The sequence below is a fragment of the Nicotiana sylvestris genome, chromosome 10 (assembly GCF_000393655.2).
Source record: "Nicotiana sylvestris chromosome 10, ASM39365v2, whole genome shotgun sequence".
NCBI lineage: Eukaryota > Viridiplantae > Streptophyta > Magnoliopsida > Solanales > Solanaceae > Nicotiana > Nicotiana sylvestris.
In genome coordinates, this window is record NC_091066.1 from 107321620 (window position 1) to 107336841 (window position 15222).

General features: G+C 38.5%; 1 protein-coding gene across 2 annotated transcripts in view; it reads left to right on the top strand.

Annotated features, from left to right (window-relative positions):
* Positions 1-7376: 7376 nt before the first annotated feature.
* The window catches only part of LOC104212536 (5'-3' exoribonuclease 4-like), a 33807-nt gene continuing 25961 nt past the window's right edge, over positions 7377-15222 (top strand). For both annotated transcript variants that reach the window (XM_070160077.1, XM_070160078.1), the window contains exons 1-2: positions 7377-7696; positions 7781-7883. In XM_070160077.1, coding sequence (XP_070016178.1) covers positions 7493-7696; positions 7781-7883 — 307 coding nt within the window. In that variant the 5' untranslated portion in view covers positions 7377-7492. The remainder of the gene's footprint in view (positions 7697-7780; positions 7884-15222) is intronic.

Genomic DNA, 15222 nt, shown 5'->3' on the forward strand with positions numbered 1-15222 from the left:
GTCAGCTATGAGCCTCAACTACTAATAACTGGGTCTGACACCTAGATCTCAACCAAGCCAAATTAGTATTGGGGACTCGGGTAAGTCATAGTACATCATTTCATCCCTAGATAGATGGTCATGCTATGCGTATTATTCGGACACTGGAGGATATTCTACAGGCTTGTGTGATAGACTTTAGGGGTAGCTGGGATGATCATCTTCCGCTTATTGAGTTCGCATATAATAATAGATATCAATCCAGCATTTAGATGGCTCCATATGAAGCTCTTTACTGATAGAAGTGTAGGTCACCTATCATATGGTTCGAGGCTGGGGAAACTAAGTTAGTAGGACCAAAGTTGATACAACAGGCAGTTGAGAAAATTAAGATTATACGGGAAAGACTATTAGCATATCAGAGTTGTCAGAAGTCCTATGTAGATAATCGATGATGAGACTTGGAGTTTCAGGTAGATGACTGTGTATTCCTAAATGTATAACCAATGAAAGGCGTCATGAGATTTGGTATGAAATGAAAGCTTAGCCCTCAGTACATTGGACCTTATAGATTACGCGTAGAGTAGGCCAAGTAGCATATGAGTTAGACTTGCCTTCCAACTTGGAGTTTGTACGTCTAGTCTTTCATGTGTCTATGCTCTGTAAGTGTATTGGAGATCCTTCTAGAGTTGTTCCAGTTGACGATGTTTAGGTCACAGAGCAGCTATCATATGAGGAAGCTCTCATTGCTTTACTAGATAGACAAGTTCGGAGATTGAGAACTAAGGATGTAGCTTCGGTTAAGTACTTGGGAGAAACAAGAATGTGGAGTAGATGAATTGGAAGTTGTAGAAGACATGAAGACTAGGTATCCTCATTTGTTTTCGCTTTCGGATGAGGATCGGAATGAGACATAACAACCTTTAGGTACGTATATGATACTGGATTCTTATGTTAGTTACTGGTGTTGGTCATGTGAGGACATTGGTGTTATTGATGATTGTGGCCCCGTGGGCTTGTTGTTGGATTTGGTGCATGACAGTTTGGTAGTAGTACCGTTATAGAGGAGACTATGCCAAATTTCTATAGATCTCTGGAAGTTTAACATTGAAGGACGAATGTTTCTAAGGGGGAGATTGTTACACTATGTGCGTCCCAAGGTGACATATAATGAATACGAGACTTGATAATCATGATTTAAATGATCTTAAAGTCATAATATAAATATATAGGATGTTTGGATATAAAATATAAAGTTTGGGAAAAATCGTATTTAAGCTGCAGAAAAACTGACTAAGGGTTTGCCTTGTAACGAAGAGCAATACATTTTGTGTGTTATATAAGGTCTTCTTGGGACGTATTATATACCAAATTGAAGGTATGGGAATTAAGTTTCTAATGCTATTACCCTTTCTTTCATACGACATCCGGATAAAAAGATATAAGCATCGGAAGAAGGGCCAATGCTAGCACTTCTTTGACTTTTCAAAAGTGGATACATATATCCCTTATGTCGTCTCTTTATTCATTTTTCCACATTCTACGACCAAAATAAGACCATAAACTTACCTTAAGCTCTATACAAGGTTTTCAAAGAAGATTAACATCCCAGGTACGAAATCAAGAAGCGATAACATTAGAATGATCCCTACGGTGTAAGTATCGCTATATCACCTCGCTTTTTCTTTGTAGTTTGAGTTTTGGAAGGTACTTCATAGTTAAGAAAATTCTTACTTTCTGTATTTAAGCTTTTAAACATCAAGGAAGATTGATAAATTCATTTCCTAATAGTTAAAACTCACAGAACGGTGATCGTAAGCCGTGAGTTCGATTTATTTCACTTTTAGTGGACTGTTTTGTAGTCCACTCGTGTTGGCTTATTGTGCTGTTGATTAATGGAGTTTGGAAGGATAAAGGATGTGTAGAAATGCCACATGTGGTAGGGTAGTGGGCTGGTCGCTCGTTGTTGCAATTTCAGGCGAATTGATAACTTGCTGATTGGGTGTGTTATGTTATATTTGGGTTTTTTGTTGTATTAAAGGTTCAGAATTGTAGTTAGGTTATTTCTAAGTTGCTAGTTGTATTGTGTTTTTATCTCTCCTATGGTGGGATTGAGGGAGCAGTATAATCAGGGGAAATGCTGCCCGTTTTATTTTAGAATCGAGTTATCGTTTGACATACGTGATATACTAGTGACATCTAAGTTGTACATGTATTTCTTTGTTATAAGGTTGGCGCGCTAGTTCATAAGCTTGTTGTTGAGTTGCATTGGTGACTTGAGGTATGTTAAGGCTATCCATTCTTTCCTTTTGGTATGATCGATACAATGAAATGAGAAAGCACGTAACGTTCATAAATAATTCTATTCTTAGTACTAGGGTTGCCTATGTTCTTGATTCCCCATATGTCCTACTATCATATCATTTGTTCATGGGTCTCGTGACATTCCGAGAGATCTTATTGACTTAAATCATTATGCATTGCATTTATTTATATATGTATATTGGCCTGTGACCAGATGGTAGTATATACGCGTATAATACATGTATATGGGGTATAGGGAAGGGTTATGGCGTCATATACGCACCACCACCTGATCAGCTGGCATATGTTGATGATTTCGCCCACTAAGGCCGAGATGATATGATGGGGTTTCCTTAGAGGATGAATGATGTTATATACGCATATATCTATGCATGATATGACATTTATACGCATATGCATGACATTATAAATATTTCATGATTCACATATCTATTCAGACTTAAATGTTGAGTCTTTTACTCCATGTTTCTTTCATGTCTTTTATATACTGATTTTTATGCCTTACATAATCGGTACATTATTTGTACTGATGCCCCTATTGCTTGGGGCCTGTGTTTCTTGCCCGCAGGTGCAGGAGATAGGTTGACGGTCCCCCTTCTTAGGATCCTTGCTCAGTGAGAGCTAGTGTGCTCCATTTGAGCTGGAGCTGCTCTTAGATTTTGGTATGATACTTTTGTATACATATATGGGTATGACGAGGCCCAGTCCCAACCTTTATACAGTTGTAGATAGTTATGTATAGTTGGATGGTATGTGGCCTTATCGGCTCGCCCTACCGTATTTCGTATATATATGTATATGACATTTGGGCATGTTTTCCCGCATATGTTATTCACATGAATCAGTAGTTTATTGCAGATGTTATGCATGACCTACACTTATTTCATGTTTATATCTTAGACGTAAGCTTAAGGGTGTTCGATAGGTAGAACTTGGGCACCCATCACGGCCTATCGATCTGGGTTGTGACAGGTCCACTTCCTCACACATGCGATGCCGCATCTATAGAAAAACCATCGCAAATGCAAAAATGACTTAGCCTCCGGACCATCCGCTTCTACGGACTCATATCCACATATGCATCTCCACTTTAGTGGAATCCCCCTCGTTCATGCTACTGCACACTTGCGCTCCAAGGTCCGCACCTGTGGACTCAGTCCATCCGGACCAACTTCGCATCTGCAACCACCTGGTCACTTCTGTGATCACGTGCCTACAACCCTTCCTTTGTAGGTGCAAATGCACAAGAAATCAAATGCCTTCAGCAATACAACTAAGTCCAACATGATCCTCAACTCATCCGAAACACGCCTGGGAGGGAGGGGGCCTAGGACCCTATGCAAACATACCAACAAGTCCTAAAACACAACATGAACCTACTCGAGGCCTCAAATTACCTAAAACAACATCAAAACTATGAATCGCATCCCAATTCAATTCTAAGAAAACAAATGAACTTCCAACTTCTAATTCTCGTGCCAAACCATATCAAATTGCTAGGAATGATCTCAATTTTGCAAGCAAGTCACAAATGACACAACAAACGTATACCAACTATCGGAATAAAAATCCAAAACCGATATCAACAAAGTCAACTCTCGATCAAACCTACCAACCTTTCAAACCTTCAACTTTCCAACTTTCGTCAAAAAGTATCAAATCAACCTACGAACCTCCAAATCCAAATTCGGACATATGCCTAAGTTCAAAATCACCATATGGAGATATTGAAACTGTCAAAACTCCATTCTAGAGTCTTCTATACAAAACTCAAACTCCGGTCAACCCTCTTAACTTAAGCATCCAACCTTGGGACTAAGCATCCCAATTCCCTCCAAAACTTCCCTAAAACCAAACCAACCACCCCAAAAAGTCTCATAATCACAAATGCACATATGTATTGCATCAAATAGGGGAAATGGGGATAATATACTCAAAACAACCGGCCCGATCATTATAATATGTGTGGTAATTGATCGGGTTAGACCTTAGGCTATTAATATATGAATTGGAGTTGTTTGTTATATGAAACGTGTTTTATTTTTGTTCACTCCCTGTACCTTGTGTTATTATTGTGATTCCTACACATATTGTTGTTATATTGTTGTGGCTTTGATATTGTTGTTTGGGTGATGTTGTGGCACATGTGCATGTGTGGTGTGGATTGATTTTTGTGTTGTGAATGCGCATGCGGAGACATGACGATTGTGTTTGTTGATGTGCATGCAGTGAGATAATGAGGCTAATAGTGTGTTACAAGTAAGAGAAAATCTTTATTGTGATGCGCACGCGACGAAATAAGATGGCTTATATGCGTGTAGATATATAAGGGGAAATATTTCATGTGTAGATCACGCGACATCATAAGGTTGGTTTGCTGATTAAGTTATACGGTATTTCGGGGTGATTCTTGATGTTATTTTTATGATGGATCGGGTCGATGATTTGAACATATCCTTGTTTTTCTTAAATGATTTAACTTTGTGTTTTACAAGTTATTGGTTAATATGTCATGTTATCACATGCCCTATTCTTTGTTGATACTTATTTTGTTTGTTTTTCGTTGTTAGTTGTATTTATCCAGTGAGTGTCATAACTTGGACCTCATCACTACTCCATCAAGGTCAGTCTTGAAACTTACTAGGTACCGATTATGATATACTCATACTATGATTTTGAACAGTTTTGTGCAGATCCAGGTGCCTGAGAGCATGGTAGGCACTAGAGAATCGAGTCAGAGTTGTGGAGACTTCAAGGTATACATAATATTCCGCTCACAAGCATCTAAGTCACCTTCTATTGTTTCCTTATTACTGTTTATTGTATTCCAAACAGTGTTGTATTTTGAAATTTCTTGTGCACTCTCTACCGAGCTTATGACTTTGTATTACCGAATTTTGGTATGTATGACTAATGTATTTCCATTTTGGTCAAGTTATGGTACTCTTTCCGCCTTTATTAATATTTAAGTTATTATTTACTGTTGATCCCGTTATGTGATAGGCTTACCTAGTCTTAGGTACTAGGTGCCATCACGATCCTTAAGGTGAAATTTTGGGTCGTGACAAGTTAGTAGCCAGAGATTTGGAGACTTCAAGGTATATCTGTTGTTTCGCTCGCAGGCTTTGGAGTCTCCTTCTATTGTTTTCTTTTACTATTTATTGTATTCCAAACAATATTGTATTTTGAGATACCTTGAGTACTCTCTGTAGAGCTTACGAGTTAGTATTATCGGGTTTTGGGATGTATGACTACTGAATTTCTTTTTGGTCATGTTATGGTACTCTTTTCCACCTTCATTAATATTTAAGTTGTTACTTACTATTGATTTTGTTATGTGATAGCCTTACCTAGTATTAGGTACTTACAATCCTTAAGGTGGGATTTTGGATCGAGAGAAGTTAGTATTAGGTACTAGGTGCCATCACGATCTTACCCCTAGACTTCAGGAGACTTTAGAGGTCTTCTTGAACATGTTTGGTACCTTGGCCCAGGTGGGGTTGGCCCTAGTTTCTCCAACTACTTCTCAGGATGGGGGAGGAGCTTAGACTCCAGCCGCTCGTACTTATTGTATATCACTATTTCTATGGGATCAAGCCGTTCGCCTCGGCAGACTTGTGCGTAACATTTAGGAGTTGATTTGGTATAGGTAACAATTGATTTTGTGCCTTCCTGGCCGGTTATGGTATTTTAGTAATTTCGTAATAATCCATGGTTGGAAATTTATTATTAAAGCTTATTTGTTTCGTGTTACTTGTTGTGTTTTATACTTGTCTTCTTTATGTATTTTATTATTTTGACCACTAGTAAGTGTCAAGTCGAATCCTCGTCACCACTTCTTCGAGGCGAGACTAGATACTTACTGGTATGCGTTGATTCACGTACTCATACTACCTTCTGCACTGATTTTGCAGGTACTGAGACATGTACTTCAAGTGGTCATATGGGCACATAGACGCATTACACGGAGATTCAGTGGTGAGTTGCCTTCCATGTTTCGACTGCAGCACCCGGAGTGTTCCTCTTATCTTATTAATTATTTCTGTCTATTTCATTTTAGACTGTAGCCGTAGCGGTTTTGTATATTCCCTAAATTGCGCTCATTCACTTGTGACTCCGGTTTTTGGGGGCTACTAGTGGTTATTCACCGCTATACTTATTATTATTATTATTATTATTATTATTATTATTATTATTATTACTATTACTACTTTGATTTATGTATTATTCGTACTTGGTATTTTGGTAAAGAAGTACGTATGTTTCCATGAGATCTCCATTAAATTCAGTGTATTTAAAGAAATTTCCAATTTTAAAAGTTAAAAATGAATAATTAAGTTGGAGGTTTACCGTTGGCTTGGCTAAGAGGATCGTTGGGCACCATCACTATCTACTATGAGATTTGGGTCGTGAGCCGTGACAGAAAAATGGAAATTGTTATGCTGTATGTGATATATCTCTTTAAGGTATACTTTTAGTTTTTGTTTGTTAAAAAATACTCTAAATGTACTATTATGAAAATATTATTTATGAACTATCAAAAATACTTTTCCAAGTAACCTTTAATATGAGGAATTATTATTCTTTATAAGATTAAGCTGTAAATCATTATAAGCACCTATTCTATTAAGTCAATTAACAAGGAAAAAGAAGTCCCACATAAAAAGTTTTTGTAAAAAAAACCTTGGTAGAATGCGCGTCTAAATGCCCAAAATATTTAGCATTATTGCTCTAACATTAGAGTAAGTCTCACGGGATTACTAAAATTGAATAATCACTAGCTTTCTCAAACATACACATGCACATATTGTTAACGATTTTTTAAAATTTGATGGGTACACGCGCGACACGCGTACCGCAAGACTAGTATTTAAGAATTTTGGCAAAATCGAGCCCCAAACCTATAACCAATAATCATATAACATAAAATCGTTATTGAACCGTTAACCTAATAATCCGTTATCAATAAACTAATAGGATTCTTTTCGCTCGGGTTATTGATTTTATTAATATTTTGCATGTCCCTAAAATGAAATTAAACTCATATAAAATCTTCTCTTTTCCTTGACAGCGAAAAAACCCATTCTGTTAATTGGCATACAAAACCTTAAACCCTAGCTCAAACCCCTCTCCCTGTACTCTAGTCTAGTTTCTTACAACATTCAGAAAATAGCCGAACAAGCCTCAAATGGGAATACCTGCATTCTATCGTTGGTTACTGGAGCGTTATCCACAGTCTGTTGTTGAGGTTAACGAAGAAACCCCAGCCGTCATTAATGGGGTTACTGTCCCAATTGACACTAGCGACCCTAATCCCAACGGCATTGAATTCGATAATCTGTATTTGGATATGAACGGAATCATTCACCCTTGTTTTCATCCAGAAGGCCTGGTACAATTTTTACATATATATATAAATGCTGCAAATTTTAACTTAGTCCTCTTCTATTGACCAAGTGTTTTGGACTGTCTGCAGCCTGCCCCGGAGACACACGAGGAAGTCTTTAAAGCGGTTTTCAAGTACATTGATAGAATATTTTCAATTGTTAGGCCTCGCAAGCTTTTATACATGGCGATTGGTTAGTGAACTATCATCAGTTTTCACAATCAATATATTCTATATTCACGAAATCGCAAAGATTTATTTAGTTGTCCAGGTTATTTTTTTAACTGTAAATGTCAGTATGCGGTTTTTGCTATTTATCATCATTTAAAGAAGTTGACTAGGTTAGTCCAATATTAGCTTTCTTTCTTTTGGATAGACCATGCAATATTAGATACAACTCTAGTAACTTACTCAGGACTTTCAAAATATTCATTTAGGAATTCATGTAATGTACTATTACATCCTTCCTATTTCATATGATCTAGTTTGGTATATGGTGATTGATTTAATTAAATTTTGGTATAGCATCCGATACATAGAGGTTGCGAAGCTAAACTGTTGGCTAGAGAACACAGTAGATCCTAGCAATACTAGATGGGGAGAAAAAAGAATTAGTATCAATGAAAAATGAGAGAAAAGATTTTCTAAACAGATGCTCCCATTAAAAAGAGATTTTCTAAATAGATACTTTATCGGGGACAAGATGAAATTGCAACCTGTTTGAAGATCAGAAAATGGATCTAGAATAAGTGGAAGGTTCCAGGTCTTTGAATTGGACGAGTTTCATTTTCTTTTCGAGTTCCCTTCGAAAGCAGAAACAGGATGCGTCAAGCTTGGTACTTGGCAATGGAGGACTCTTAACCTCAATCTGAGAGGGTGACTCCTACTTCAGGTTATATCCCAATTGACTTTAGATCTATGTTGCTCGGACTCTTCGAAAATGTCGCCGGGTGCGTGTCGGATCCTTTAAATGTAGTGTATTTTTGGAGGATTCGACACGGGTGCAGCTGCATTTTGAAGAGTCCACGCAACATAGCTTTAGATCAAAATGGTCTTGGATCCGATTGTTAGGTCTACCGGGCTATCTATGGTCACTGGAAATTTTGAAGGCATTAAGGACAAATGTGTGGGGCGGCTTGAAACTAAAGAGGAGACACTTCTGAAAAACCACCTCCTATGGGCAAGGATTAGGATAAAGGGCTTTATAGAATATAGATAATATCTCAAAAGAAATTGAGGTAGAAACAGATGATTTGGTGTATAAAATTCCAATTTGGTTGAGACTAGCACGAGGGTGATTGGAAAATTTTGTGATGATTGGAATTTTGACCTGATTCAAATCGTGAGAAGTAACCAGCTATGGTGAACAACAGCTTAAACCAGGAGGTATCATCCTTTCTCTAATAATCTAGAAATCTAGTGGTACAGGGTTCGAAACTTGGTGGATAATTCATCCCTATGCCCTTCTACACTTAATCTTTGCTTTGAACAAGAACATTTCGTTAGAAGTCTGCATGCCACCCGCATTACTCTTATTACCAAAAAAGTGGGAGCAAAAGAGGAACGTGATTTCAGACTAATCTGCCTCATCAATAGTTTATAGAAGATTTTAACTAAAGTGACAGCCGAATTTTATGGAAGATTATATGGAAACTTGTATCTTCTCATCAACTGCCTTTCATTAAAGATGGAAAATTATTAATGATGCTCTTATTGTTAACTGGTTGTCTGGTCCTTGAGTGGTAGTTGAGGATTTTAATGTTACTAGATTTGTGTTGAAAAGAAAATGCAGCAACAGAACTATAGAAACTATGGTTTAATTCTCCTCATGTTTAGAGGATTTGTAGTTGATAGATACCCGTATGAATGAAGGAAAATTCATTTGGTTTCATGGAGAACATGATAATGCTACCTCGAGGATTAATGGTATACTCTTTTCAATGGAATTGGATGAAGACTCCAGCTGTATCAACAATATGTGCTACCAAAACTTGCGAGAGATCACCCTCCAATCATGCTCCGGTGTGGAAATTGTGAAAGGACAAACTCCTACTTCAAGTTTGAAAAAAAGTGGCTAGAACTCGAGGGCTTAAAAGCTAATTAAAGGGTGGTGGGAAGCCTTTTTTTGTAACTGATATACTTGGAAAAGTAGATTTTAAAAGAATGGAGCAGATATTCTTTTGGTAGTCTAGAGTTTTTTTTTGTGGTAATATAGAGTGTAGAAAGGAAGCATTACTAGATTGTCAATCAAGAATTGATCAAATATGAAGAAAGAATGCTTAATGAAGACGAACTTTTGAAATAGCTAACTTACACATGGAACTAGATGACATTGCAAGATTTGAAGAAATTTCTTGGAAGTAAAAGTCCATATGCTTGTGGTTTAGACATGAGGGCAAGAATACCAAAAACTTCCAAAGATTGGCTATGCGCGAACGTATAACCATATTGAATTATTGATAAGCTTATGGTTGATAGTGATATCAAGGAAGATCCTGTAAACATCAGAAATGAGATCTTAGATTTCTACACAGCCTTACACACTGAATCAACTACTTTGGAACCTGGTTTTCCCTTGACTAACAATACTATTTGCAAAGACCTTTTGAGGCACATGAGGTCTTAAGCTGTCCTATGACAATGTAATGGGGACAAAGTTTCGGGTCCGGATGAGCTTACTATGGCATTTTATATATGATGCTGGTTAGTTATTCAAAATGGCATTATGCAAGCTTTGGATTTCTTCTACCATCAGGAGAGGTTTGGGAGAAGCCTAAATGCTATAATATAGCTCTAATTCCCAAGAAGAATGGTGGGATGGAATTGAGAGACATTAAACTCATAAACTTAACTGGTAGCATCTATAAAACTGTCTCTGGATTCTTAACAGAGAGACTCAAAAGGGTCATGGATAAATTGATACATTAGCTCGCAAATGACTTTTATTGAGAGGAGAAGATGATGGATGCAACTCTAATTGTTAAAGAATGTCTCGACAAAGGAATAAGCTCGTAGTATGCAAACTTGATATTGAGTTCAATCATGTCAACCCAGTGTTGTGAAAAGCGCTCGCTTCAGTGCTTAGCGTGAAGCAAAGCGAAGCGGGAACTTGGTCACTTCTGTGTTGTGAATCATAGCAGGTGTTATAAAGCGTTCGCTTTTGCCAAAAAAACGAGAAGCATGAGAAGCGACAATAGCGACAGAAGCAAGCGCTTCGATATATTAAGGCTGCCAACGATAGCGTGAAGCAAAGCGAAGCGGGAACTTGGTTGCTTCTGTGTTGTGAAGCATAGCAGGTGTTATAAAGCGTTCACTTCTGCCAAAAAAACGAGAAGCATGAGAAGCGACAATAGCGACAGAAGCGAGCGCTTCGATATATTAAGGCTGCCAACGATTAAAAATTAAAAAAGCTCTATTTTTTCAAAACATCATTAAGCAGCAGAAAAAAACATGCGACTAGGGTTCCCATTTTCTACACTTTTCAAGTTCAAGTTAAGGTTCAAGCCCAGCTATGTGATTTCTTCCTCCTCCTTTTTCTTTTTCTTTCACTGTTTCAGTCTCAAAATAGCAGCGAAATGCTACCAATTTTTTTTCCCCTCCCGTTCTTCTTTTTCTCGTTCTTCTTCTTCGTCTTCTTTTTCTTTTTCTTCAACTGTTTCAGTCTTAAATTGCAGCGAAATGCTGCCCAATTTTTTTCGTTTCAGTTGCTGCTATTTTTTTGCTTATAGTTATATGTGTTGTCTATGTAATATTTATTTATTTTTTTAAAATTCTGCTTCACTTCAAAAGACAAGCGCTTCGCTTCTCACTTTAAGTAAAAAGGGGCTTGACGCTTTTCCTCGCTTCACGCTTTTCACAACACTGTGTCAACCGGAACTTCCTGCTTTCTGTGCTCAAAGATTTAGGCTTTAACATCAAATGGAGGAGTTGGATAACACACTGTGTGTTTTCTGTCAAATACTCCATATCTAATAAATGGTGCTGATGCTCATTTTTTTCCTGCCTAAAAGGGCCGCGTACATGGTGATTCCATGTCACTTTTCCTTTTTATCCTTGTAATGGAGGCCTTAAGTAGAACGATGAAACATGCCGAATAAGTTGGATGCATCACCTATCAAGGGATTCTGCAACATGGTCATCTCACACCTACCTCTTTTATGCTCATGTTACTCTTTGTGGTGCACGTTTGGAGTAGCTTATTTTCACAGTGTTTGAGGCTACTTAGACTTACACATCAACTGCATGAAAAGCTTGATATATCCTATGAACGGTAGGGGTGGGCATAAAATATGAAAAACCGAATTCCGAACTGAGCCGTATTAATTCGATATTTCGGTATCGATTTATTCGGTATTTGGTACTACGGTATAGATTTTTTGGTTATTCGGTATTTCGGTACGTTCCTCGGTATTGAGGTTTAAATATTTCGGTATACCGAGATACCGAAACAATTAGACCAGGCCAACCCAACACAAAGCTTATTCTGCTGAGCCCAATTATTTACCATCTAATTTCTCATTTCCCAGCCCAAAGTATGTTACTAGCTTTATGGTCAATATCATTTTCCTTATCATATTTCTGGGTCTCAACCAGTGATACTTTCCTTGCAAATTTGAGACAGTGATTTCGTTTGTGTTTCCTCATTTTATCCCAACAACTGGTTGTCACCTTACTTCATAGTTAGATGAGATAATTAGGTCTTATGGGTTTTCTAAAGTTTGGTCTATCTGTGTCTGCGAAATTCACAACAGAGAGTTTCTTTTTGTTTGTTATGGATTCTGACTCTATATGCTCGATTTCAATTCTTTTGGCCCGCTATGTTTAATGTTTTATACTAATGCAAAAATCATTTCAATTTAGTTTGGTTGGCTATGGAAACCGTATCGAAATCATAGCGAACCAAACAAAAAATACCGAACCGTACCGAACTACTTTGGTACAGTATTTGGTATGAACAATTGATTTACCGAATGCCGAAGTACCAAACCGTAATTTTTAAATAGCGTACTGAAGTACCGAACGCCCACTCTTAGTGAACGGGGTTCCTGACATCACAAAAGGTTCACCCCTGTGACCTACTTGGGGTTTGCATTGGGAGCTAAGACAAAGCAGAATCAATTTGGCAGGGTATTGTGGAAATATGCGAGAAGAGGCTTGCCAATTGGAAGCAGACTCTATCTGTAGAGGCCATACTGGTATTAATAAACATCATTTGGATTCATTGTCCACTTATGTAATGTATTTATTTCCTTGCCTGTAAAAGTTGAGAAGAAACTAGTTTTACTGAGAATTTTTTTCCGATGGCGAGGAAATAAAGATCAGAAAGCCATTCATCTTATTAACTGGAAGTCTATTATCTTACCCTAGAAAGCTGGAGGTCTTGGTATCAAAACTTTGAGATATCAAAGTCAGAGCCCATTGATGAGAAGTGGCTTTGGAGATTTCAAAATGAAGAAGCAGCACTTTTGAGGCAAGTAATTGAAAGAAAAATATGGGATGGAAGGGAGCTGGTGCATCAAGAGTCGTCATGTTCTCATGTGTTTATAGTACCTGGAAGAGCATTAGTGCTCTATGGCCGAAGTTTAAATCTAGAACTGATATTGTGGCTAGAAGTGGAAGAAAAAGCTTTGTCTCGCATGATAGTTGGCTCGGATCTGCATATGGTGTTTATTGACTTGGAGAAAGCGTATGACAAGGTTCCTAGGGAGGTGCTCTGGAGATGTCTTGAGGCGAAGGGCGTGCCGGTAGCCTACGTAAGAGCGATCAAGGATATGTATGATGGAGCTAAGACTAAGGTTAGGACTGTGGGAGGCGACTCAGAGCATTTCCCGGTTGTTATGGGATTACACCAAGGCTCTGCGCTTAGCCCATTCTTATTTGCCTTGGTGATGGATGCTTTGACACATCATATTCAAGGGGAGGTGCTATGGTGTATGCTATTTGTTGATGACATTGTTCTAATTGACGAGACGAGGGCAGGTGTTAACGAGAGATTGGAGGTTTGGAGACAAACTCTCGAGTCTAAGGGTTTCAAATTGAGCAGGTCTAAGACAGAGTACCTGGAGTGCAAGTTTAGCACTGAGTCGAGGGATGTAGGCGGGGACGTGAGGCTTGGGTCACAGGTCATCCCCAAGAGAGATAGCTTTAAGTACCTTGGGTCGGTGATTCAGGGGGACGGAGAGATCGATGAGGACGTCACTCACCGCATAGGGGCGGGCTGGATGAAATGGAGGCTTGCATCTGGAGTCCTGTGTGACAAGAAAGTGCCACCGATACTCAAAGGTAAGTTTTATAGAGCTGTGGTTAGACCGGCAATGTTGTATGGGGCAAAGTGTTGGCCGGTTAAGAACTCCCATATCCAGAGGTTGAAAGTAACAGAGATGCGGATGCTGAGGTGGATGTGCGGGCACACTAGGTTAGACAAGATCAGGAATGAAGATATTCGGAGGAAGGTGGGCGTCGCCCCTGTGGATGACAAGATGCGGGAAGCGAGGTTCAGATGGTTCGGGCACGTACAGAGGAGAAGCATCGATGCTCCGGTGAGGAGGTGTGAGCGGTTGGCCGTGGCGGGCACGAGAAGAGGTAGAGGGAGACCTAAGAAGTATTGGGGAGAGGTGATCAGGCAGGACATGGTTCGTCTGCAGATTTCCGAGGACATGGCCCTTGATAGGAAGATTTGGAGGACTAGCATTAGAGTTGTAGGGTAGGGGTAGTGGAGCTTTCCTTACTGCATACCGGGGGTAAGGCGGGGTTGGATTAGGGTTGATCTTAGATGGTTTGCAGTTTATGTTGAACCCACACTATTCTTGTTGTTTATCTTAGATTCCTTAGACTCTGGTTACTGTTATTGCAAGTCATTCATCTTTTGATTTTTATGCTTCTGTTACTATAATGGTTTTTACTGGAGTTACTAATGAATTCTCTTTTCTTTACTTGTTTTCCTTGTTTTTCTTTATTTCCGTCGTTCTGAGCCGAGGGTCTATTGGAAACAACCTCTCTGTCCTACCGGGGCAGGGGTAAGGTCTGCGTACACATTACCCTCCCCAGACCCCACTATGTGGGATTTTACTGGGTAGTTGTTGTTGTTGATAGTTGGCTCGGATATTCTCCCTGCAAAGATACTTTTCATGATTTGTTTGAGTTATCAACTTACAAGGAAGCTTCTATATCACAATATCGATCTCACAACACTTGGGACTTGGATTTTGTTAGAAGATACTTGAATGGCTGGGAGTAGGAAAGGGCATCTGAATTTCAAGGTGCTGGAGACCCATCAAAGTTGGTCTAACAATGAAAATTCCTTAAGCTGGAAACTGTATAGTGTAGGAATTCTCTCTATTAGTTCATTCTATTCGTCATTCACTAGTAATGTTATATTAAATAAGAGAAAATCGAATTTAATTCTTTGTTTTTACAAAAAACTTTACAAAAAAATAAACAATTAAAATAGGAGCAAGCTTGTGACACTTTCAGAAAAAAAGATCCCTTTGTAGCCAATTGTTTATTAAAAATATTGATAAGCTTAACACAAA